The sequence below is a fragment of the Ambystoma mexicanum genome, chromosome 2p (genome assembly GCF_040938575.1).
Source record: "Ambystoma mexicanum isolate Mex_15411 chromosome 2p, UKY_AmexF1_1, whole genome shotgun sequence".
NCBI classification, from domain to species: Eukaryota; Metazoa; Chordata; class Amphibia; order Caudata; family Ambystomatidae; genus Ambystoma; species Ambystoma mexicanum.
The window spans coordinates 1,422,991,504-1,423,018,442 of record NC_090923.1 but is presented as its reverse complement, the minus strand read 5'-3'; the positions used below and the strand labels follow the sequence as shown (position 1 = coordinate 1,423,018,442).

General features: G+C 43.2%; 1 protein-coding gene across 2 annotated transcripts in view; it reads right to left on the bottom strand.

The window, feature by feature from the left end:
- Window positions 1–26,939, bottom strand: part of LOC138567576 (zinc finger protein OZF-like) — a 119,201-nt gene that overhangs the window by 72,498 nt on the left and 19,764 nt on the right. The window contains exons 2-3 of one of the 2 annotated variants that reach the window (XM_069645941.1): window positions 26,147–26,267; window positions 6,222–6,326 (exon numbers count right to left, since the gene is read on the bottom strand). In XM_069645941.1, coding sequence (XP_069502042.1) covers window positions 6,222–6,326; window positions 26,147–26,267 — 226 coding nt within the window. The remainder of the gene's footprint in view (window positions 1–6,221; window positions 6,327–26,146; window positions 26,268–26,939) is intronic. The other variant, XM_069645942.1, reaches the window with a different exon arrangement.

The window sequence follows — 26,939 nt, the reverse complement described above, 5'->3', positions numbered from 1 at the left end:
CTTAACAATCGTGTGCTTGCAAGAAACATGGCTAACTGAAACTCCACTCTCGACTAAATACGAAGTGGCGCTGACCCCTGCAATAAAATTGGAGAAAGGGCGCCCAATGGCGGGTTTGCCAATACTGATAAATATGGCATTGGGTTTTAGGATCACAAAGTCCACCAATCACTCCCCATTCATTCCGGAAACTACGATTACAAAGCAGAACTTGGGTCCTGAGGATGCTGACGAAATAACACTTTTAAACGTCTATTGGAACCATCAGAGGGCAGGTAGAATGGAATTTATAGAGCAAATTGCAGAAATTCTGGACGTCCTGTATGAAGCGAGGGCGAACATCATGATATGTGGAGATCTGAATATTGACCTCCTTAAACTAGTGACAGAAGATAAAAAGGCGCTTGCAAATGAATGGCTCGAAGAAATGGAAGTAATGCTGCAAAACTGCAAATGCTGAATGGGAACACCATTGGGGACATGCAACAAGCAACAACTTGGCAGCGCGCCGACTCAGCATCGACAATCAACTACGTGTTTGTATCAACTGACCTGCATGCCCGAATAAAATCCTTTAAGATTAGGAAGCAAACCAGCAGTGACCACAACATGTTAATAACAGATCTTATAACATCATTAGAAGACGGCCTTTCGAGGCGGCAACACGCCATCTCGGTTGTAGCAAACGGGGTCAGACCTCAATTAGAGGAACACGAGGTTGCCCAGCTGTCAACAGCCTATTGTCAGGACAGTACCCAACTGGAATATGATCAGCTACTGCTTCAATTTAAGACCAAGAATGTGGGGTTGAAAAATCTAAACCTGGTCCGCAAACATGGTGTTTCTGTATTTCTGGGTCGAACCAAATGGCAGATGAGACAGGCCATTCGGCAGGCTCAATCACTGGATCTGAAAACTCGAAAGATGGTAACCAGAGCCGCAAAACAGAGTTATAAGAACTGGATGAAGGCCCACGTACACCCAACAAAATGATGCCGAAACAATGTTATCTATATTAAAGAATAAAAATACAAGAGAGTTTGAGGCTCGCTAACATGCAGGCGTCGCAAAAGTCTCTGCAAACATGCCTGGTGACAGAAACAGAATGGATCTCTCATTTTGAGGCCTTGTACAGGGGTAATAAAACAGCGGGCAACGGGATCAAACTGACTTTTCCACCTCGGATCCTCACTCGACTTTGTCAAAGAGGTTGGCTGGTCCCTAAATTTATTGATAATTAATTTGGTAAAAATGGAGGCTAAAAAAATCTAACAGCAGTATACTTGGCGTTCATTGAGTTTTCTAGCGCCTTCGACACTGTCGATCGAGACCTTCTGTGGTCGAAATTGAGGCGGCGGGGGTGTCCGGAAGATCTAGTATCCGCTATCCAGGAGCTTCACACTGACATCTATTAAGCTTCGCTTGGATCAATCTGGGACATTGTCAACAGCAATTGAAACAAAAGGGAGTAAAGCAAGGCTGCCCGCTTGCTGCAGCCACATTTAGTCTGTTCATATCGGACATAGGTAGTTCGATAGATGCAGTAAATTCATTCCCGCCGAAAATAAATAAAATCACATGTAAACTGGCTTCTATATGCAGATGATCTCGTTGTGATGGACATAACACTTGTCGGCTTGCAAAGAAAACTCAACGCCATCCAGAGATATGTAAGTGAGAATCGGCTGCTGATCAATACAAAAAAAAAAAAAAAAAAAAGCGAAATCTTAATACTCAAGAACTTGAGAGGGGTTTCCCTGAAAAGAGCAAAAAAGTTCAGATGGCTCCTAGGTGGTGTACCGTTGACGACAAAGCATCAAATACCTGGGAATGGTACTAAGCTCTTGTATCAATGATGGCCCCCGAGTAACCAACACAAAAAGGAAATGCGCTCAGCTAGCGAGTCAAGCGTTAATTATAAAAAAATTAATTCGGGAAATTCTTGCTTGAACCCCTAGGGCTGTTTTACCAACAAAAGGTCATTCCAGTATTGATCAACGGGGCCGAAAACACCCTCGGCTGTACTCACGAAGTATGGTCCTCCCTAGAGCATCAATTCTGGACGAAAGTGCTGGGTCTCCCAAGAGGAACCACGTCATCATGTATTAGATATGAACTATCCTTCATTTCACTTCAGGCAAGGTTTACCTGGAACTTGCTATCCCTGTTTCGAAAGACTCGTGCCCGAGAAAACATCCAACAGTTCGAAATCCTTCATAGTGCAATGGACAAAAGGTAAGAATGTGGTGGCAATGTGGATGCAGAGATGTGAAAGCTTATTGGTGGAATTTGACATCGAGATCAACATGCTCCAAGAAAACCCGAATGCTGCAAAACTAAACATTTGGCGCTTAGACTCGGAGCGAACTTGCTATCAAAGAGCCATGGCGAAACTGATGATATATGTACCAGCTGAAGCACGTGCCTTTAACACGGCACAATGCTATATCAGTCTGTTCCCGGCACAATGCTATATCAGTCTGTTCCCAGACCCCACCGTACGAAAACGTTTCATGCTATTTTGTGTGAACTTGTTTAAAACCAAAGAGCGAATACAAATGTGGAAATGCAACAAAAACCTAAATCTCATGTGCAGATTCTGCACAAAAGAACCAGAAACACTGAAGCATCTAGTTCCGTTCTGCAACAGTCTTCGTAGTGAAAGAACTTTGCACTTGGGTCCGTGGAGCGCAAGCCATCCCTCCCTGTGCGCGGATGAATGGTGGGGCCACGTGTTTAATGGACTCGACTCGAAACTGCCAATTCCACTGACGCACTTTTTAACGATAATTGAACTCTGGCTCAGTTTAGTCGCTGGAGTCTAGGAAGTAAGCCACAATTCAAGGAGCATTGGGGTAAACTGATGTCTGAGTGATCTGGAGGAGCAGAGCCAATTGTAGTTTTATGTTACTTGTTTTTGTCGATGTGTGTAAAAGATTTTAAAAGGTTTGTACAAACCGAATAAAATAAAAAAATAAATAAAAGTGCTATCAAGGGAGGGTTGGTGAAGGTGGTAATGGGCTTGAATGGATTAGGTGTGGGGTGTTGTTTAACCCAGGTGGTCGTCCTTATCCCCAGGAGGGGAGTCCTTCCCAATGAGGTCCTCCCACATCAAACCACCCCTAGAGCGGCCTCACTTCCCTAGCCTCACAAGAAGGGGCCCCCCCTTTGGAGAAGTGACGATACCCAGTGAACTGTCACTGCCCCCCCTTTCAACTCTCCACAACCCTGGACGGAACTTCGCAAAACTTTAAAACCATAATCAGAGTGGGCTGAATATTGGGTTTGGGAAGTTTCATGTTGTTCCATTTGCAGAGGTTAATGGGGAAAGATATTGTAGACACTCTTTAGCCCTAACCAGCTACACCCAATGCAATTAGGTGTCTCGTATCCCAATGCGCATTTTTTATCCAGTGTAAGATTAGAGGAGTACACGCATTTCGCTCACAGAGCTTCCCCAGGGCCTTAAGCATTAGTCAATTATGTATTGCTTTGTATAGAGATTCCTGTATATAACAGGAAGATTATTATTTTCCTCATGCCCTTGCGATATGCCGAAAAAGGCATTGTCTTACCACAAAGGCACGAGAGGTCGCTCCGCTTTTGAGTGTACCAACAAGTATACCCGTATATACAACCACTACAATGGTTGTAAAAAAAAAAAAAAAAAATCTACTATTTCATAGGACATACATACTAGTGATACGAACAGGAACAGAAGATTCTAAGAGGCAATATACTTTTTCAAAATTATCATTAGGAGATAGCATTACTTAACCCACTTGTCACAAACAGGGAATTATAAGCTTCCTATTAGATACAGAACAATGATACAAAGAAATACATTATTGACTAATGTTTAATCCCCCCGAGGAAGCTCTTTGAGCAAAACAAATGAAGGCCTAAAGACATGTTACTATTGTTTGAATAAAATCATCACTTAAACTAGAATGTTACTTCTCTAATCTTACAATGCGTATTGGGATACAAGACAACTTCTTGCATCGCTTTTTGTTTTACATTTAGGATATGGATGTCAGTCCGTACACCATGCTGGTGTTACAATACCCTAAAATAATAGAAATTAATGACTTTCTTCATGTAATGTCAATGCAAAGTCTATCCCTCTGGTTCATACCCCATTACTCAGATCTTAGGCTGTATATGTATTTTGGAAAGTTTAATGCAACTCATCCATGGGGGACAAAGTTATAAGCATCCAAATATTCTCGCTGCCTCTGTTTGCGAGGGGATACAAAACTGTTCATAGCCTCACCACCTTGGGTCCACAGGCATGCCTCCATGTTTGCAAGCTCAGTGGTCACATTTTGCAATTTATTTTCTTAAAAAGGGCATCTTCCGTCTCTCTGTGGCTCACCGTTTTCCCTGCTCGGGATCACAACATGCCCCAGAGGGCTGACATAAGCCTATTTCAAACTTTTTTTTCAGCACAGGATCTGAATTCAGTATGGTGGCAAGCAACCCATTTTTCAGCCCGACTTCAGCCATTCACATTTCTGGATACTTAGTTGGGTCCGCTGACTTTCCAAGTAAGGATCCAAATATCTCTAGATGCTTTTTAACACTTTTTTCAGGTTTATTTTTTATAAAATTGGATGGACACATTTTTACAAAAACAGTGAAGCTTGCAAATGGGATCAGCCTCAACTTCTCACGCCGTATTGATGTTAATCTGTTCTGTAATTGTTGATGTAATTAAAGCAAAAATTCCCTTTCAGAGGAATCCGCTATTTCTTTGAACCTCCCTTGCCCCACGTTTAAACTTTCCTTAAAATTCTGTTGGATGTAATTTTTATACGATTACTTTCTGTGCAGTTTCATCTAACAGCGCCATATTTATTAGCATCTCAAAAAGTTTTTTTTTTTGTATGGAGAGTCCAACTTAACCATAACTAAAGACTAAAGATTCATATTGCAGTTATGGTTTTTGAGGAGCCATACCTGCACAAATATAAAACATAACTCATCTACTGCTATATACTGCTTATGAATTGTCTCGGTATGGCGATTCCCCTGGGAAAGGGTGTCTTGCATTTACTTTTTGCAGTTGTTAGTGTGTATTTTTTGTGTTGCCTCCACACATTAAAATTAAAATGCCCATAGCCAGCATCAATGCATGGAGAATAGGATCTATGGCTTTTCATCACATGTTAACTGGTCTGAGGTATTTTTTTTACCACTGAATACGGGGGGGGGGGGGGGGGGGGGAGAGTGGAGACCCCCCCACCCGTATCCGCCATACCTCACCCCACCAAATACTGCCCGACCCCAAATATACCTTTTGGTGTTAAAACCGGTATGGAACATTTTTAAAAGAATATTCACCCAGTTGGGGACAGACCAAGACCCATAACCCCCTTCCGTCATTGGTTGAGAGGCTTTGGTGCCTACGTTTACCAAACTGGTGCCTCCTCACATTGCAAAAGACCATGTTTAGGCATTATAACATTGGCATGTTAGCAGGATATTGAAAGCAATAGACCCGTCCACTCGGGGTGACAAAGCAAAAACAAAGAGGTGATGGCTGGAAGGTTTAGAATGAATCTTAACACTGGCATTGCTCTGGGCAACCCTCCAGACCATAGTTTTTGCTTTGTCACCCGGAGTGGGATGGGTATGCCAAGATGTGGGTCCCGTGCCTGCTGGGCCTAGCGACCCAAGCTACTACTCACTGAGGCCCAACAAGGCCAAAACATGTTTGGGGATGCTTGTAGTCTTGTGCAGAAGGGATGTGACCTAGCAGTTCGGGCTGGACTGCCCCTTTGAAGTGGGACCAACCCCGATTTGCATATGGTATTTCCCCTTCTGTAATGGCTTGGCAGGCGAAGAACAATGGTCTGGAGGGTTGCCCAGAGCAATGCCAGTGGTTAAGATTCATTCTAAACCTTCCAGCGACCACCTCTTTGTTTTTCCTTTACTCAACATTCCAATATGACAACGCAGACTTGTTATAATGAAACATGTTAACTGGCATTACAGTCCTGAGGGGAGGGTTGATGGGTGTCTCTGCTCTGCCAGCAGCCCATAACTCGGTTGTGGGCCGATAACTCAAGTTACAGCCCTATCCCTCGTGCTTTAATGCCTCAGCAATACCCTAAAGACAGGCATGTCACAATCTGAATCCACTAACCTAGGAAATAAATTAGCCCAATCCTAACAGATTTACAATTTCTCCATGCCCCTCGGTTGAGGTTACTCACTTGTTGAAGATCTTGGAAGAATTGCTACTATTTCAGGATCATCCAAATACGCGTCCTCCTCTCCATCAGAATTGATCATTATTTCAGGTTTTGCAATAGAAGAATCTGAAGAAATTAAAAGATAATCTCATTAGACTTTTCACTGGAGGATCTGGCAGATTTAAAGATGGAATGTCATTGGGGGTCATTCATGTTCCCTGGTCTGGACAAATTGCTGGTAATTCTGGCACCATCAATTTTTCCAGACTGGAGAAACACAGGTTTGCCAGTGGGGGCACCAATTTACCACCAGGCCTGACCTACCAGTAAATCAGGCCCCAACGGCAAATAAATGCCAGAATTACCGGCACTACCTATAGCACTCCATGTAAAGAGAATTTACAGCCCTTTCCGCCGCTTGTAATATACTAGTAATACCAGGATATCAGGTGGCGGAAACAGTAGGGGCAGTTTGCTGGTATCCCACCCGGAATTACCAGCGGGATACTGGCAAACTTGTAATGAACCCCATATCTTTATTTAGAAAAAACACAAAGACATCTGAATCCAGTATCACCATTATTATTATAGTGAATACCGCCATCAATTATACTATTGATACAAATATTACTAATAATTTCAGAAAAGGTAACAATAACAGATACATTTGCAAATTATAATAAGCATTTATTCATATTTCTTTGCATGCATAAAGTGCTTTAGCCTGTAGTGCTGCAGCAGAGATTTACATAATGAGTTCTCGTAAGTGAAGGATGCTCACAAATAGAGCAAGAGCAATTGCGTCAAAAGCAGTGATATTTTTCCTCTTGGCTGGGTTGAAGTGCAAGTTTGCTCCATTTGTTGGGGGTTGTGACGGGTTGGAAGAAGGAGTTGGACACTCTGAAGACATGGAAAACTTGAGAGCTCCTTAAACTGTCTTATAGGTCTTACTAATTTCAAGACTTGGACACTCCCCCTCCCCCGAAAAGTTTTTGAGACACACCTGTGTGTTTGTAGCCACCATGTGAAAAATGAATGCATCTTCTTACTATGCATAATGTACACATTTGTACATCAAACAACCAGCCACAAAACGTAATGAGAGCTGACTTTTGAGAGGAAAGGACCACCTTTTGCTGTATCTGCTGCAGCCATTTGGTTAAACTGGACTGTTGGTGCATTGCTGGAAACAAAGACAAGCGTGAAAAAAAGGATTTGACACCCACAAGGCCTGATGCGGGAGGGGCTCAGACACTCTACAACCTGCATGGTCCTTCTGGCGGTTCGCTTGAAGACAGCAAATGAGTGTGAAATCCTGAACTGACGCAAAATGTCCTAATTCCCTCGACTGTGGAGCTTGTGCATGGACAAGCTGTCCCTGTCCCCTGGTCGTTATGCCTCTGTGTGTAGCTAGTGTGTTACGGTATGCTCTCAGTTTACTGTCAGACTACAGTGTGTTTTCCGTTCTCTGGTACCAGAATATGACAGCATTTTAGAAGGCGACTTGGGTGTGCTGGTCTTACACAGATGCCAGTCCCAAAACCACTTGGCTAGTGGGGGTGTAGTAGGAGTGACCCCAGTCTTAAAGCTCCTCAGAAGCTGCTGCAAAATATTCCGTGAACCCCAAAATAGAGGAAAGCCCTATGATAGGAATGCTGATCAGTGCTCTGTAGACATCCAAGGATAGTGAGAATCGAAGACTGGGAAAAAGCTGTAGGCAAAACCTCAGATTTTGCAGAGTGCAGAATGAGACGTGAGGCGGAGAAAAGGGTTGCATGTAAAACCCTATATGTACTGTGAAGAATCTTATGGATCCCACACTGAAACCCTGCCTAAAATCTCCTCCCAGGTAGCCAGGGAAAGGTAGACGCTTCCTGATCCTGACCTCAGGGGTGGTGTACTGCGGGTGGAGAGGAGATCCCATGGGATGAGACACAGTATTTGTCCTCTGACAGGGAGTGCTTTTCTGGGCTGCCAAACCGGTAATGGCATATTGTCATTATACTGTCCCCAACTCACATATCAGATTGGTGACCCAGGGTACGAGCTCAGGGTATGAGCAAACCTTGTCAATAGAAAAATCTTTTTTTTTAAATTAAGTTTTCATAACAGGCATCAACAAAATTAGCAGGGACATAACATGGAGTGTGCTAATAACTTAAACATTCCTTCACCCCCTTCCCCCCATGTCACTTCTGCCAAGAGTCTCCCCTTATTAACAGTAAAATCAACCTTTCTCAAAGTTAAGAAGCAATCTAACTGTACTGTGAAGTTGATAACAGTTTGTTGGACTAATATGCAAATGTACAAGCATTACTTGAAGCTAAGCGAGTGACAACAAGGCTTCTGTGTAATTAGTTGGGCTAATAAGTGGCAGAAAGGTGCAAGTAAAGTTGGGGAAGGGAAGCTGGCTGCTTGTAAAGTCCATTTTGAAGTTGATACAACCTGCAGTGCCAAGTGCCAAGGACAGAGAAAAGTGATTCTGAAAGGTAAATCCCAGGTTGCTATTGTGGCAGACAGACAATGGAGGCAGAGAGGTTACCCCTTTTGAAGAGAGTTATTCAGAGGAAGAGTGTCTTGACTGCTTGAAATTCTTGACATACTATGAAGTGTATTTTGTCGAAGCCTATCTAAAAGTACAAATTAGTGAAACTGTGGTGGTCTATCTGGTTATCAGTGGATGCAACATTGTAGTAGCAGAGTACTGCGAGACAAATGTGACTGTTCCGAAAGTGAAACTAATAGAAGAGAAGTTGTTGAATAGAAGCAGCAGCACTGAGAAGGCCTCCTGGCAAATATACCATTGTGGATTCCATAACTGTTAACCAAGAATTGTGTATCAATGGCAGTTGTGGGTATTACATTTATTTTGAAATGTGGCAAGCCTTCATGAAGCGGTGACAAATCATTGCGAGTGCGATTACCAACAATGCTATTTGGTGGAAGGGGAAAGTGGATATTTCACCAAGGAGAAGAGCTTTGCCATCAGTGGAATTGGTTAACAAACTTTTACATTGATTTGAAACATCAAGAACTGATTTGAGACAGTTCTTTGTTTGGATGAACATTAGCAGAGCGGACCTTGATTCCTAGGGAAAGGAAATCACCAAAGACAAAAGAAGGCTATTCAGAAACTATGAATGTTGTACATGTTATGTTGTATTGACATTTACTTTCTTTGTGTATTTGTTGCTTAGTTTGAGCGTCAGGTATCCTGTGTTAGAGGGTTTCCCCCATTAGCTTTGGTTATGCAGGGAAATCCTCAGCAGAGTAGGGATATTGAGGTAACTTTGAGTAAATTTTCTTTAAGAATAAAATGGCGCATGTTAACAAATCAAACAGTTGTCCGCCTCGCATTACTGATCCCTTTCAGTACCCAAGAGCAAAGTGAGAGTCACTGGGGAGATTATAGAATGGGCACAGGAGCAAGGTTGCAGCACATTGTTGCAGAAACTAGTTATGGGGTGCAAAGACATATGTAATAAGAAAAGGTTGGCCAATCTGGAAGGCATGGATTCTATTTTTGCTGCCGAGAATGATTTTCACTTCAACGTTGGCCAGTAGTTTGGGGTCTTAGCTTCAATGAGTAAACAGGGGTTCTAGTATTTTAGTAGCAGTGAAGCGGTTGCTGCAGGAGGTAGAGTACAAAGTGTGATTTTATTAAGCAAACAATTTTTAAGTTTGGCAGGTATTCAAGTCTTTGTTGCACTAGTAAATCTTCTGGAATCCTTAAGAGAAGCTTAACATTGTATGTTGATATAGATGTCTGGTGTATGATGCACTGGAAAGAGTTGTACCATGCATAATTTTTGTAAAATAGGAAGTTATCGGTGGCACCATGGGAAAGAATGTAAATTACCACTCCCCTGCCGAAAAATAAGCACTAAATGGAATTCCATGTGGAGTCATTTTAGAATTAATCTTTGCTACTCTGTAGCAAATGTTACAAAGTAGCTAGAATTGATGTCTTGAAGTCTGAAATGGTTCAACTGGGGCTACATCCTGACTGGCAGTAAACAAGGACACAAAGTATCAATGCACTGCACAATATACACTAAATGCCAAAATTCCACTTGTATCTAGGTCTCTCATCCAGTCATCAGTCCATCCTTGGTACTTTGTGACATTTGCTGTAAAGTGGCAAAGATTCATTCTAAAATGGCTACCTAGAATATATAAGTGCTGATTTACATACGACAAGTTGCTGTTCCCAAAGGTGCCACTTAGGATTACTTCAATGTCTTAAAACAAAGGATGCTACCACACCTCCAGAGATCCCGGTTCGCCTACATTCCTTGTGAAATGTTCAAATGGCCAGACTGGGGGCAGGAGCGAACATGCTTAAATGTACCGGCTTTTCGTAGGTTAATGGGTCAATGCCCATGTCTTATGGGGACAACTCTAGAGCTCACCAATTACTTACCAGGATTCTGCTGGGGAACTAACTTCACACCATGCCTTATACTTCCTGTCGAGATCCAATGAATGAACGAGGGCCTGCCTTAAATTCTGCATATTTTGCACTTTTCTAAGTTGTTCATAATCTGAGGGCAAAGACAGAGCTGGCGACCAAGAAGAGGGCATAGTGATGCAGCAATCAGGAAAATCAGCAATTTAGGGATACATTTGATCGCTACTCACCACAAGTCTCTAGTTTATATTCAACTATAAATACAGAATATATGCATCATCTAAGAGCAAATACAGAGCTGGAGACCAAGTAGAGAGTTTGCTGGTGCACCAAGCTGGGAAATGTACCCAGTCTGGGAAGAGCAGGGCTGAAACATTGTGGTGCAATCTTTGTCCCAGGTGCCGTCCACTACACTACACCCTTACAGGGTGATATGTAATTTAGCCGGAATGCTAGGGTTGAGCAGAATCCCAAACCATGTAATCAGCGGGCAGGCATGTACATAACAAAATTTCAGTAAAATGTATTCAGGCAATGGGCAGAATTAATGATTATGAACAGAGAATTCGTTTTAGTTTTGATGTCTGGACTGTGCGCATATTTATCAATTGTTATTAAACACACAAGTACATTTCAAAGCAATACTTCGGAGATGCGCTCCAAACAGTCTGGGAAGTGTTATCTCGTTCTGCTATAGTAAACATTTCTGAATGTTCCCGTAAAGAATAACAATATTTCAAGGAACTACAATGTTTCCGGGCAAGGCCTGATATGGGAGAGAATGGATTAATGTAGGCTATAGGTTATTTAGCAACTAGCTGTAGAGCGATAGGTAAGCAATTCGTCGCTGGGTAAAAGGTTTAGGCAACATGCCGTCGACCTTGCTTTAGATGCATCTTGCTAATGCAGCACGGAGGCCGCATCTTGCTAAACGCGGATAGTGAGTCAAGATGGTAAGAGAAGCATCTCGCTAAAGAGGGGGGAGACGGCTTAACTACAACCACGCTCAGATACTATAAAAAGGCCAGCTTTGGGAGGAGCCAGGAGAGCGGTTCAGACAGAGCTGGAAGAAGCAAGAGGCATACGAGGCTGGAGGGACCAAGAGCTGACTGGAATAATTCCCTCCATACAAACCCTATGCAGAGGAGAGGTGGGAAATCCCTCATTTTTTCTGGCTGAATTTTGAAACCTTGGATTGTTTGGTTTCTGAGTCTCAAAAGACTTTGCTTTTGAGAAAAACTACTATTTTAAACAGAGCTGCATGGGGAAGTATCCCTACCCGTGGCAATCAGCTCATCACCTATAGACAGATCTTATTCTCAATTGACTGTTGCTGGCACCATGGTCAATCCCAATTGGCAGTGCTCCAGATAAGATTGAGGTGAGAGTATTTTACTCCCTATTTTTAAACTTTGAGAGTAAACAGGACTTCTCCTTTTGCAAGAGAGTAAAATGTATGCGACATCGAGCCGACGTGTGCAAAAACTGTATGGAAATCATTACTATGCGGCAGCTTTCTACATTGTGACAGAATACACCTTTCATTATTTCATTATTACTACCTAATGGTATGCCAGTGTTATGATACAACAGTGCAGAGAGGCAAGGACTCCATGCTAAATTCTATATCTAATCTAATGGTAAAATGGTTATTTATATAGCGCTTTTGGCAAAGCGTTGTACATAGAACCTATTTATCGCAATTATCACAAAACCAAAGCCGGTACTCCTTTATCGACCTCAAAAGGATGAACGGCTGAGTTGGCCTTGCTGGGATTTGCACCTGCAACCTACAGATTGCAGCAACGAGTGCTCAACCAGCTGAGCTATCTTATTGGCCAACATCCTTCCGAGGTCGGTTAACTGAGTATCGACTGAGGTATAATAATCACAGTACCTAGATGTTGGATGAACCATTTATGAAGCGCCACATACAGTTAAATACCTATCTGGATTATCACAGGGACAGGTTTTGCCGAGTTTCTATTTCAATTGCCAATGGAACTCATTTGTTTTTGAACAGCGCTTGCACTTCGTGGAGAGTCAGGTTTTTGATGTTTTAATTGTAGTCCTGAAGATGTGAGAGACTAGAACACCTGTGATTGGTGTAATGACAAATCACTCACCCTTGAGCAAAGACTCTGCTGCCACTGACCATTTACAGTAATGTACCCCATTGACTGCAAGGTTGAATGGATGTAAACTAGACTGTGCAGAGTCATCATTTTACACACTGTTTATAATTAGAGTGCAAATTAAAATCTAAGTGTATAAATTATCCACCTCCGCATGATTATGCGCACAGCATAGGAACTCTGAAAAATACAATTGTGTAATTCTGGTTTGCTTTCACTGTAAAAAAAAAAAATTAAAAAAAAAAAAGGTTGTTACAAAATATTAATTCTCATTTGCAACTTAGTTTTCCCATTTTATTAATTATACAATCCGAAAATTCTAGGAAAATAAATATGAACAGTGATTCCGTTTGCTTAATGAGCATCAACACAGCAGCAGCTGAATGGAAAGAAACCATTCCTTTAATCACAGTGTGCAGTTTCTTTTTTTGAAAGGCTTCAGAGAAATGCATTCTGTTTCAGTACATCCGCGTAGATAAAAAAAAAAAAGAAAAAAAAAAAAGCCTTCTGGTTTCTGTCAAGTAACCTGACCTTTGCACTGCCCTGCTCTAAATCTTTGTGTAAATGTACACAAGAAAATAATAAAGCTGTCGTATTTACAAGATTTTCATGCGTAAAAAGGCCTAGTACGCAGCTTATCTGGAGGCCTGCCAATTGGAACTGTATCTTTGAATCATTTTTGCCTATTTTGGCTGCTTCTTGTTAAAGGAGACCATGGTGATTTTGATAGATGTTTTTTCAATTGGATCGTATGTTTATTGGATTTTTTTGGATTGTGCAGACCACAATCCTTCAGGCATCCAGCTCAAGTTCTCGTGTCCCTACCTTCTAAGGATTGTAAAGAGGATGAAAACCATACCCATCATTAATATAACATTGGGAAAGAGGAGAGGTCTAGTGAGATCTATTGAGGTAGTTAGTTACTTCTATAATGGCTATTATGCATCTGAAATGATTTATTGGCCTGGAATAGACAGAGGCATTGACAATGATGGCTGCATAGTCATTCATAACCTTTTGCATATTAAGTGTGCCATGTGTAGTGACAATAATGGTAGCAATGTTTATTATTTATTTCTCCTAATCAAAATAATTACACTATACAGGAGAGTGTAAGAGCAGTCATTGAGCGTTCGTTATTCAGAATCTTGTCAGAAGCATGAGCATTGTGTGGGGCATCTATTTACAGTACTGTATATTGATGATATATACGGTGCATGTTTTATTACAAAAAGGGTTGGTGGAAGGTTTGAGCAGTGGACCATCAATAAAATATAAGTTCCATTAGCAAAACACTCCTGTGTGGATGACCGGCACTAGCCGCCCACTGCAGTGGGTTGATGCCTACTCTTTACTGATACACAGCGACAGTTGTTTGCTTTTCTCTACCTCTATTACTACCATAACCCCTACTGGGGGTGTCTAAGCCACTCCCTTGGGGTGGAGGAAAGGGGTATCTAGTCAATTAATCTAAACCCATTCCATCTAATACCATTCCATCTAATTTTTTTCCATCTATTTTTTCCATCTAAAACATGTCCATTTAATTCATGTTTTGGGGGTAAAGGGTTAATTTTTGTTCAGGTGTATTTTAAAGGGTAAAAAAACAGGGATTTGTAGGGGGGCCTACAAGCATTAGATGGACATTTTTTAGATGGAAACATTTCGATGGAATAGCATTAGATGCAATGGTTTTAGATGAAATGACCATAAACCGAGGAAAGGCTATGCGAGAGAGGTGATACCAATCAGGTCAGTACCTCAGTCGATGCACTTGCTGCAGGGATCCGTGTGGAAGCTGCGGGCCTGCTAATGTCTTAATCCATGTGAGGATGATACTATGACTAACATTCAGTTGGCTCATGCCCTCCCGTCTAGGGAAGGATGGCCAAGCAGCCAAAAGAGCTGCCAGCGGGTTAAGGCCTTAAGGGAACTTTCCCCAGTCCACCAGCAGGCAAATGTGGGAGCAGCAGGCAGCACACACACATGTCCAGGATTGTGAGACAGAAGGTAGAAAAAGTAAATCAATGTATGGAAGGTAGCCAGACTCAGTATTAGGATGGTGGCCCCCACACCTAAAATGAGTATCTTTTCCTGCACCACCTCACTCACAAACTGTACAGTGAGTGAAGAGCCCATGGCCACTGGTCCAATGTTGTTGGGAGGCATGCTAAGAGTAAAATCACGCTTGTGGGCTACTTATGCAGTTAAAGCCCAGGTAAACCCGCTCACCAACCAAACATTGTTTGAGATTTTCTCTTAGGAAGGCAACATGGCTCACAAGTGATGGTGCCACGAGCTTTGATCAAGCTAAGGGGAAATACAGCATGTGATGTGCATTGCGTACGTTATCAAAATAATACTGCAACGGTGGTGTTTGGCACAGTACAAATGCTTTCTAACAGAATAATACCTACATGGAGCAAACACTGTAGTCTTTTCAGCCATGTAGGAGTGAACTTTTTTGTCTAGTCCTCACCTCGCTTCTATGTGATTCCAAGTTTGGATGCAAAACAGCAGATCCATTAGTGATTGTGATTTGCCCAGAAGCTCATAGACTAATTGAACAGGGCAGTCTAGTTGTGAGCCAAGATTTTCTGGTTGCACTTTTTGCAAATGTGTGCGCTTTACACTGTCCATTATCCTGTTGCATCTTTAGTTGCCCTGGGTAAAGGATGGCTTTTTGCTTACATCTTTTCTCTATTCTTGAACAGTATCTCTAGTTTTGTTTTGCCAGCATAAAACACAGGACTATACATACCAAAATGCAATCCGATAGAAGCCAAAAAGGCAGAAATTGCAGAGCATCTCACATGGGCCAAAACCTGTGAGGTCTTTCACGTGCATGTGTGAAAATCCATCTCATTGATATGGGTGATATCAATACAAGTTAAATTCCCACAAAAAGACTAAACACTATCTGATCAACTGAACAAATAATTAATGCCATTATAATTTCACCATAAACTGGTTTCCAATAAAAGAGCACTTACTCCCTAAAAACATCAAAGTGAGGCAGAGGGTGTGCACTGCCAAATATGTGTCACTTGTAAACCAATCTATGAAAAGTTGCAATCAGAAGTCTAAAAGTTACCTGTTGCACCAAAAGTGTCCTGTGTGATTGAATGCCACCCTTTAAATCAAGAGGCTTCACAAAGTGGCCATGGCAATACAACCCTCCTCTCATTCCCCTCTGCAAATAAAGAATAATTCTTCCAAAAGAACTTGAGTAATTTGTTCGCTCAAGAGCCACCTTAAGAAGCATCTAATTTCCTGAGGTAAGTTGGAATGCCATGCCTGGGTGTTTAGTAATTGCCTTGTATACCAACTATTTTTGATGGAACACCGTGTGACAGCAGATGGGAATGTCACACTGATGTGTTAATGGTCGTCCATCATGCAGCAGATGACTCTGCTTTTGTCTGCTCCCAGCTGATAGGCCAGGGAAAACAAAGAAACGCTTAACTTTATGGAAGGTGGCTCCACAGCTACATAGGTTGTTGTCTTCAGAGAGGGCTCAGCCATCCACCCTAATTTTCCTGGAGGGGATAAAAACCTTGAGGCCCATGTAGTTGGTGTCACTAGTGTGTGGTTGTCTGTTGGTGGGTATCTGTACCTTGTTGTATTTATTCACCCTACAATATAAAATCATAAGTGACGATTTTGTGTAACGTTTTTATACAACGATTTTTGAAATGCTTGAAATTAGGGTCATCGTATGCCCTACAGACATGGTTCTTGTGTCATACACATTTAGCCCACTTTCATAGTATGCTGTCCAAAGCAGCAATTTCTAAGGCGTTTGAAGTTGATTCAAGGTGTGTACGAGTGACTTTTGTATAAAGTTTCACGAGTGTGGTACCATTCCACATGCATCCATCTTTGATGGCATACTGTTCAAATCTACAATTCTTAAGGCGTTCGAGTTTATTAACTGATGAAGTTGTGTAAGTGATAAGTGACAGTACCGTAACGCTTTGAATTCGGGTCATTGTATGCCCTAAAGATATGGGTCTGCTGTAATTCTGTCCAACATTTTTCCAACGTTGCTTGTATACTGTCCAAATTTCCAATCCCACCAAGGGGGGCGAGGTGTGAACGAAGCAAGCCCATGGTGGAGTATGCCTACAAACGACCAAGCCGCAGTCGCCAGGGGAGACCCTCGGGGGGGTGGGCGCCAGGGCATCAGAGGGTTGAGCCCCCCTAGTTTATTTATAAAGTGCTTGTAAACTGTACAATAAAAATGAAGAGCATGTATAAAAAAAACACAATCCAAAATCACTAAGCAGGCGTCAACAGTAGTAATGTTTTTAAACTAGTTCGAAAGAGCAGTAAGAACGAATGGAAAGAGGGAGAGAATTCTTCAGGAGCAAGTAAGGTGAACGAATGAAAAGGAGACTGGGCACAAGAGGGTTTAGGGACAGTGAGGAGAGATTGTTAGCGGAAGCGACATGGAGCAGAATCCAATTTTACACAGAAGGATAGATATGGAGCGTCAAGACCATGTGCCCATTTAAAGACAATAAGAAGGAAGTTAAAGAATACAAGACACAAAGAAGAGCTAAAACAAAGAATGAAGTGAGGGAGGGATATAGGAAAAAGAGGAAAGGGGGTATGAATTGACAAATTGAGACAGAATGAAGAAGAGAAAGATGTTTAGTGGGAAGGCCAATGAGTAAAGCAGGACAACAGAAAGGAGAACACTAATGAAGAAATAAGTGTTTTGGTTGCAATGAAAGAGAGGTAGGGGCAAAATGTACGAATACTGAACAAGTGAAAAGGACAAATACGAGAAGCACTAGCTATATGAGAAGGCAAGAGATTGATCAAAGAGAACACCAATGTTAAGGCAAATGGGGAGAGGGATAATAAGGATAAAGGTGGAGAGGACGGAAAGAAAAGTACTTTGGGTTTGGAGGGATTGAGATGAAGAAAGTGAGAATGCATCCATGATTGAATTTTGAGAAGGCAGGCAGAGAGAGAGGAGTGAAGAGTCGAGTCGAAATGAAAGCGAAAGCAAAAAGCAGTATTTAGCAGTAATCAAGAACAGTGCAGAATTATCAAGAGAAAAAGGGAGAGGGTTAAGGACCACTTTAGGATAGAATTAGAACAACCCAACAACCCATGGAGGAAGGTGTGTCTGTGGTGGTCAACCGGATCCATAGGCGGAGGAGAGGACAAGATATGAATAGAAGAGGTTGGTGTGATCTGCCGACAAGATTGAATTAGTGACATGAAGCAGGGTGATTTCGGTAGGGTGCATAGAGAGAAAAACCCAGAATGCTGTAAGGGCAAGAGAGTGTAGACTGGGAAAAGACGAGACTTGCACAAGCTCCAAACGTTTAGAAAAAAAGGAAGAAGGCAGGAAATTAGGAAGAGAAGGCTCAAGTGAGGGTTTTTTCAGTATGGGTGCCATAAAGGGTTTACTGGAAGATGAACAATACATATGGAAGACACCTGGCAAAACATTTCAAGAGCTTCTTTCAAATAGAACCCCTGGCCAGTGACAATATACGCAGATGGAATGTTAGCGAAAAGACACAGGGCTTTCGGGGTTAGGACAAAAGTCAGGAATAGGGCTTCTCCAACAAAGAAACTGAATGAAGATCAGGCAGGTGGCTTATTAGTTGACTCGGAACTTAGAGCACCACTTCAGTGGCACTGTTTGACTGGAGCAAATGGACACACTATAGCAATTTCCAGAGGAGAAACTAAACATGAAAGAAATCATAGCGGCAGCCACATGGATTTCCGAAGAGGTCCTTTGCGCAAACGGAGTGTCTTTGCAAAAACAGGTATTTAGGCAATCTACACTTGTACAAAACCGAATTTAAAACATTGATTCGCCCATTTTCATATAGGTTTATCCCAACTATTGCGTTTGATGAACATATCAAATTTCATTCTCTGCAGAACCTTTGTGCGCCGGGTTCTAGGCATTCACACAGCCATCCGTATCGGTTCTGCTTGGGAATGAAAATAGTATCCACACAGGGCACTTTGACGCTAATGGAGCATCTGATCTGTCACGGTCTTTCCAGCCTCACATCCAAACCCCAAAGAACTCCAAATCAGTATATATGGTTCAATGTTACAAACATTGAAATATCAGAGTGATTTTTGCGAAAACTGAAATGAGCACCAAGCGCATTGTGCATTATGTACATAGAGATACAAACATAAAACCCTTTCATCACAGACATAATTGTCAACTATAAAGATTGGGTGTTCCCAAAATGCTTTTTGATTTTATACAAAGAATGCTGGAATCCTCACTGGAGCTATTTGAATATTGGCAATGTTCATCTTCGAAAGATGACCTATTAGAAAACTATGTACATGTTTATTTTCATTTCATTTTTACAATGTAATTTGCTAAGTAAGACAAGTGTAAGAAGTGTAACATTCTTATGACTACAATATATACTAGAAATAAATGTGTCCAATTTAAAAACTTCACATCATTAGAACACTTAAATGATTTCCTTTTTTTGTTAATTTTCAATAGCTGCTTTTGCAAAACACACAGCTTCCCCTCCCCAGTCAAGACATCTGTTTTTTCTGTTAGTCCCGCAGAAATCAGCAAAGGCTGCAGTGGCTCTAGCAAACAGGCACCTGACAATGTGACTCTCACCCACATAGAAAGAGACTGAGACAGAGAAAGAGATTGGCTAATCAGCTTTTTTTCAGAAAGTTTGGCTTTCTTGTTGAGCCATAGAAAGTGTGCAGGGGATGAGAGTTCCCTAAATTTGGTAACTTCTTTGTTAAGTGTCTTAGTTACAAACCATATGCCAGTGTTGTCGTTTTCTCCTCTGCACCTGAAAGGCAGTTAAGATACCAGGTAATAGCCTTAAAGGAAGCATGCTTGGAATAGTATGATAGAATGCCATCTGCAAGGACTGAACATCCTGACCTTTTTTGATTTCGAAGTATAAAATGCTGCTGAGAATTCCATCTCTGAAAGTGACATCTGCTAATCAGACCTCACTTTCATAATGTTCCCTGATAAAAATGTATTGCAGACTAACTCTGTGGAGACCGTCTACTGACACCCACCGCAGCTGCAGTGTAGTTGGCAATATGTCAGTTACAGAGTGGTGTGCATTCCTACAGACAGCCAGGAACTGCTCTTTTTGCCCAGGAGGACCCCTGATCCAAATGATACATTACTGTGCTACCCAAGGCTTGAAGGCAGTTGATTAAAGGGATGGTCTAGTAAAAAATGTTATTTAAAAAATAGATAGGCAACATAAAAGAAAAAATACTAGCATTCTCCGTTTTAAAACTTCCTATGTAAAATTTTGAGCTATTCAAGCTCAAAATTCACAAAAGCAAGCACATGGGCGCATCCATTTTGTGAAATGGAGGCCCTCCTGTGCTGGCTTTTGCGGCACTAATGAAGGAAAAGCCAGCCAGCTGTAGTAAACAAAGGCTACCGCTGGGTGGCTTTCCCTTCATTAGTGCTGTAGGCGGAGGACGGGGACCGGAGACCAGAGCAGGAAAGCTGCAGCTGAATCTCGGTAAGTGCTATTTATTATTTTTTTTTTTAAATAAGCACTGGCTGCAGTTTTTTTTCTACGTTTTCCGGGCTGGAGGAGCCCGGAAAACTTAGAAATAAAACCGCAGCTTTAAAAACGTATTTATGTTTGCGGTCGCTTTTGAAGCGACCGCAAACATAAATACAACGTTATTGTGTTGGAAAACGCTGCGGTTTTTCTTTCCAAGTTTCTCAGGCTCCTCTGGCTCGGAGGAGCCTGAGAAACTCGGAAAGAAAAACCACAGCGTTTTCCAACACAACCGCGTTGTTTCTGCCTGAATCGGCTTTCCCATTTGGGGCTCTCGGGCTCCCCACGGCAAGCCCGAGAGCCCCAAATGGGAAAGCAGATTCAGGCAGAAACAACGCGGCATTGCGGAAAACAACCGCGTTGTTTCTGCTTTCCCATTTGGGGCTCTCGGGCTCCCCACGGGGAGCCCGAGAGCCCCAAACGGGAAATCAGCTGCAGGTAGAAACACTACGCGGCATGTAAACATAACCGCGTGTGTTTCTGCCTGCTGTGGCTTTCACTTTGGGTCTCCGGTGCTCCCCGCATCGGAGACCGAAAGGGATAGCCACAGCAGGCAGAAACACACGCGGTTGTGTTGGAAAACGCTGCCGTTTTTCTTTCCAAGTTTCTCAGGCTCCTCCGAGTGCTTGCTTTTGCGAATTTTGAGCTTGAATAGCTCAAAATTTTACATAGGAAGTTTTAAAACGGAGAATGCTAGTATTTTTTTGTTGCCTATCTATTTTTTAAATACATTTTTTTACTAGACCATCCCTTTAATAACTGAATACAAGACATGTCTGGTTTCACATGACGCCTCCCGGGAATATACAGTTATACTCGCCAAAACGCATTGGTGTCATGTTATTGTTATGTTATATAAACTTAATAGAGCGCACGTACACCCAAAGGCATCTTGGCGCTAGTTACAGAAGGGAAATACAATCAGAAACGGCCAGCAACCACATAAGAAAGTGGTGGCCTAGAACAAAGTGGTTTTCAGCAGCCGGAGGAAGGTAAGATGGTCTTCAGTTGCACGGAGAGCAGTAGGCAATTTATTCCAGGCTGTAGCAGCCGCCACTGAAAAGGCACGGCCTCCCATACGTGACAACCGATAGCAGGGAACAATGAGAAGACACGCAGACTGAGAGCGCAGCAAACGGGAAGGAGTGTAATGAACAAACTTTGCTTGGAGATACTCAGCACCCACGCCATAGAAGGCACAGTGCACCAGACAGAGTGATTTGAACAAGATCCGGCTGGCCACAGGAAGCCAGTGTAGTTTCTTGAGCAGAAGGGAAATGTGGGATCCGAAGGGAGGACGAAATATGGAACGAACGGCAGCATTTAGCAGTAGTTGGAGCCTTTGGATGAGATAGCGAGGCTGGGCCAAATAAAGAGAGTTGCAATAGTCGAGAGTGCCGAGGACCAAAGCTGCCACTACCAGAGCCTGGCATTCAGCAGGAATAAAAGACAAGACTTTCCGCAAAATGTGGAGTTTAAAGTGCCCGGCACTACAAACACTAGCCACCTGGTTGTCAAGGGACAAAGAGGCAGAGATCGTAACACCGAGGTTGCGGACCGATTGAACCGGAAGAGGAAGAGGGCCAAGGCTCGAGGCCAGAATTGCGAGGTCCAAAAAAGAAGGGGGGGGGGACGAAGTACCCACAACCAGGACCTCGGTCTTACTGCCATTCAATTTTAGCCAATTAGTCATCATCCAATACCCCAGATCCTCCAAACAGTTCCTGAGTCGTGCAGCAGTCTCAGCTGGAGTAAGATCCAGGCAGACAAGAATCGGAGTGTCGTCCACATAAGAGTAGTAACAGAAACCATGTTAGTGAATAAGAAGCAGAAGAGATCTGATATAGATATTAAAAAGAATAGGAGAAAGTGCAGAGCCCTGAGGAACACCACAAAGAAGTGTAACCAACTTAGATCGGAAAGATTGTTAGATTGGTTGCTAGTGACTCATTACTGAAAGGGGCTTATGTGTAAAATCGGTTTCATCCAAAACAACCATTTGGGACCAGCCCAGGAAACTCCCTTTTGATCTCTCCAAGAAGGTTTTGCCCCTTCTCCAGATGACAGGAAATCACTGGGGGGTAAGCTGGAAACCACTGCTTCAAAGGTAAGCCCTGCCAGTACAAGGAACCCGCTCCACCACAGGAGTCATTACTGGACTCTCTTTGAAGCATGACAAGCAGGCGACAGACAGGGTTGCAGTGGTTCAGAAGGAAAAATAAATAAATAAAAGAAATAAAAAAAGAAATCAAGCAATAGAAGGGTTCTGCCATCTTGGTATTGCTTAGGGCACTCATACGTCTTGCACTTCGTTCCCACTTCCTGCAGACAACACACCCTGGGAAGAATATCATCAGGCAGATGATTCTGAAGGCAGCTGACAGGATTGGAACCTTACAAGAAGACTAGAACGGAATCAATCAGCTGTGGCAGGTTGCGTTATGCACTTGCCTTCAATGCGGTCCCGGAGTCGGGCTCCTCCCAGGATCTCGCTTTCGCACGACTCTGGGGCCACCCTGCTTCCTCACCACTATACATGCAGTGGGGGAGGTGAGGGGGTGTCGCTGGGGCACTGCAGTTTTCCTGCTTGGCCTCCCTGGCGCTGTGGCACTTTTGGCAGCTTGTCTGGGGCCGCTTCTGCACAGTGCTCAGTGCAGCGTTGTTGGCAGTTGCCATGGCTCCTCCTGGACGCACGGCAAATGTGACGCCCTCCCGCTCACGTGACCAGCACCAGTTTATGTGAAAAACACAGCCACGAAGAAGCCCATAAAAGCCCCAACCACCCTTCACTTAATGCTTCTCAGCTGTTCCTGCGAGTGGCGTTTTGGGTGTGGTTTCAGCTTCCCCTCCCCACCCCCACTTGGCTACTGGATTGTCTGGATTTGTGCCTGGATTTTGGCTGACCTATGACTTTCTCCTGGTTTGTTGCCCCTGGGTCCCCCCCCCCCCTTTGGATTGCTACTGGAATTTGCCTTGTGATCTGGCGACCTGGACTTCGTCTGGCTACAGAAAGTACTTTGGTATGTTTTTTTTTGTCTTTTGGATTGTTTACCTGGAACTTTCTATTGGAACATTGACTGCAACAAATCTCCACTCGGCATTCATCACAGAGGGAGGTTTTACCTTTCCTGGGTCCCTTCCGCCATTCTACCGCCTTCTGGTGTCTTGTTAGGTAGGTTACAATACCCGTTTCCATACATTGTGGTAGTGCAAATGATTGTGTCCTAATCTTGTTACCTTCCTTCTAGCTGCCTGGGGATCCGGTGCTGCAGTTCCAGTCCACCTGTGGCCCTAATAACTGGTCAGGGAGATGCTTGGGGACGCAGGTATTTAATCCACCCCGGAGATCACTGCTTGACAGCTTGCCTATATAAACCTATAAAACTATATATAAACTTCTTGGCCGATTCATCTTTGGACTACTGAAGGATTTTAGGGTACAGTCTGCCCCAACCATTTTCTTCAATAGGAGGTGAAGACAATAACTTCCAAAAAATAGGCAAGCCTATTTCCCCAACCTTCACAGTGATGCCTGGCTCTCCCTGCATCTCGATATTGCTTTGATGCTGGTTTGTACACCTTTCACACCATCCAAGTTGCTGCAAGGGAAACACCATCCAAGCTTTTGCAAGGGAACAGCCAGGTGCATTTTCAACCTTGACGCTCGACGGCCTCTCACATCCCCAGGTTCTACTCAACGCTGACACCAAAGCTCTGCAGTCTCTGCATTGGAGACACACCAAGTCTTCTAGCATCTCCAACTCTAAAGCTGTCCGTTTACCAGCTTCCTTGGGTACCAAGCCGTCACTCCCCCAGTACCACATTGCTTTGTTGAGCCAGTTAAGCACGTTCGCTGTCTCAGGCAAGTATTCACTTCTCAGCATCTCAGGCAGCAGTGCCTTCCAGCGCTCCCAGCCTGACACTGCATTTCCCAGCATCTTCAACCCGCAAGCAGTTGCCACCCTGCACAGCATCATTAGATTCTGTTGACGCCACTGCCCGACTGGACCCCAGCTTGGTGCTGAAAAGGCCCAGACTAACGGTTCAATGCAAGGATAAAAGGTACTGATAGTGGGTCTGTTCCCCTGGCTTGCTTTAAAGGATCCTAGTGACGTTTAAGACCCCACTCTTTTCCTTTTTAAGACAAGAACGTGAATTAGAACATTTGCTGCAGAAGCTGTAGGCCTGGCACCCCATGTCTTCAAACCTAGAGTACCCCTTAATTTCAAAGCCTGCATTCTCTGTGTTTACCTTACATGAGAGGGCCATTGGTGTTTTTATTAAGTGGGTGTATTTTTAGTTTAATTAAAGATTTCTAGTTTTATAGAACTGACTGGACAGTCCTTTTATTTTTAGTTCCACAGTACTGTTGTTGCTTGGACTGCTTCCATGGTAGCTCACATCCCTCCTGTAGCATTCCCCCGGGCCATGCTACCTTAAAGAGGCGAAGGAGGTATACCGGTCAGGCAGTCTCGGTTTCATATAGGATCATTGCTGTTTAGTAGTAATGCGGTGCTGAGTAGGAGTGTTATCCAATACTCATCCTGGAACTTTTTAAATAAAAAGTGCTTTTCTTGAAAAAAGTAGGAAACCACTTTCTATTTTTCATAGCAGCTGCCAGAAGAAACAGATGCTTGGCCTATAGCCAGCGGACAAAGGAGACACTGGAGGAAGGAGTAGTGTTGCTTCCTCTGGTTAGGTAAAATAAGTTATACAAAATGGCCTAAGGTGTGCTGTACGCCTCAGATTGTTTGGAATGCAGCTCAATACCGATGGCTATTGCCGACATGCCAAGCCATATGATTGTGTCAGATGCCTTTCCTGTGTTAATTAAGCATTATTGCCTGTCCCTGTAGGTAACATGTGCAGTTTCCTTAGGCCAAATTTATGGGCTTGAGTGAAGTTAGAGTGCACCAAGAGTGCTCAGGGCACTGTTCTATCTCATATTGCCCCAGTGAGACAGGCAATGATGCTTTTAGCATCTGGCCATGAGACCGATGCCTGGTGGTTTCCCCCGCTTTTTTGAAGAAAATCCCCCCAAAACATTCACATATTGCTGACGAGCAACTGTCACCAAGGGCCTGCAACAATTCAAATCTTCCTTCCTTTACAACTCTTAAAGGACTGAGCCGAGTGATGAGCCGGGCAAAGGGAAAGAGGAGGTGGGATGACAATAGCAAATGCGGTGGTCGGTCATTTTTTCGAAAAAATGTCGGAAAAAAAAAGTCGAATTCCGTTTTTTTTAATTATATATTTATTTTGGGGTTCGGGATAAAAATAAAATGGGTAAAACAAAACAAAAAAAAAAAAAAATGTAAAAAAAGGGGGGTTAGGGGGAACCCCCCCATTTCGAAAAAAAATGCATTAAAAAAAATTCGACTTTTTTTTTCGACATTTTTTTTCTCGAAAAAATGACTGCAGTCGAAAAAATTACTATAAAGCAGCAAATGCAAGTGTGGGGAAGCAGGCCTTTAGGAGACCGGCACTGCAGTGGTGACTGTATTGCTGGGAGCCATCAGAAACATTGTCCATATTAGTGAATATTGCCATGTCTCAGTCTTACAGGCTCTCAGGAATTCTACACCCTACTTCTAATATTTGGCAAGTGCTTAGTTTTCTGAACAGTTGCTCAATGTGGTCTGTCCCTAAATTGTTCGCCATTTGCATTTTCGGAATCAAAATAGAAGACAGTCTAATTTACTTTGCGTTTTATGAAAAACAGTGATTGCTTCCATGTAAAGTATCAGTTTTATCAACTGTCTAACATTAGTGCAAATTGAAGATTTTTGTCCCCACTAGACAGATTCTTCCTATAAGCGAAGCTCCGCTATTTACCTATTGGGTACAGCAGATCGTTGCTGTCTTTGCTTGCATCCCCTTGGAGCATCTTCTGCCAGTCTTCAGAATCCTCATCCTCGGAGAAGTAGAGGGTGCAGTCTCTCAACACGACCGATACCTGAAACACAAGGCAGTCCAGTCCGTGAGTACATCCCTGCAAACCCAGAGATTCATGAGCTATGGACGCTTCCAAGAACACAATGCTACAGCGAAAGAGGAGGTGATTTCACAACAATATCTATATAACAGCATACAGGCCATCTATGAGTTGTAGATGGAGGCAGACAGGAAATGATGTATGAACTGTTGTGGCCCTCCTTGCCCTACCCCCCCCCCCCAACATACGACACTGAAGGCTCTGTAGCGTACGTCTTCACCTCTTTATTCCTTTACATTAACTGCCTTCTTCCTTCCTCTGCCCCTCCTCTTCCTCCCACCTGCCACCTCCCGCTCCAGGTCTGTACCTCTTAAAGGGATTGCGTTCCACTCTCGTCACACACCTCCCGCTTGGTTATCGGGGAGATTCATCATTTACATCTGTTCAATGAGGCGGAGGGATTTGTGTGTGGCCCGCCGCGGGCGGCCTGGTGATTCACGACTTTCCCCGGACTCCTCCATGATCGGTGGTCACTTGCCTCTTCGGCGACTGCCATTTCGTCTTCATCTGCTTTCTTGTCTGACAGTTCTGGTTCTTCCAGGTGTAGTTTGCAGAAGAAGGAGGCATTACAGGGTATCTGGCCTCCATCTCCAGTCGTGGTAACCATTGGGCCCTTCACCTCAGTCACTAGGA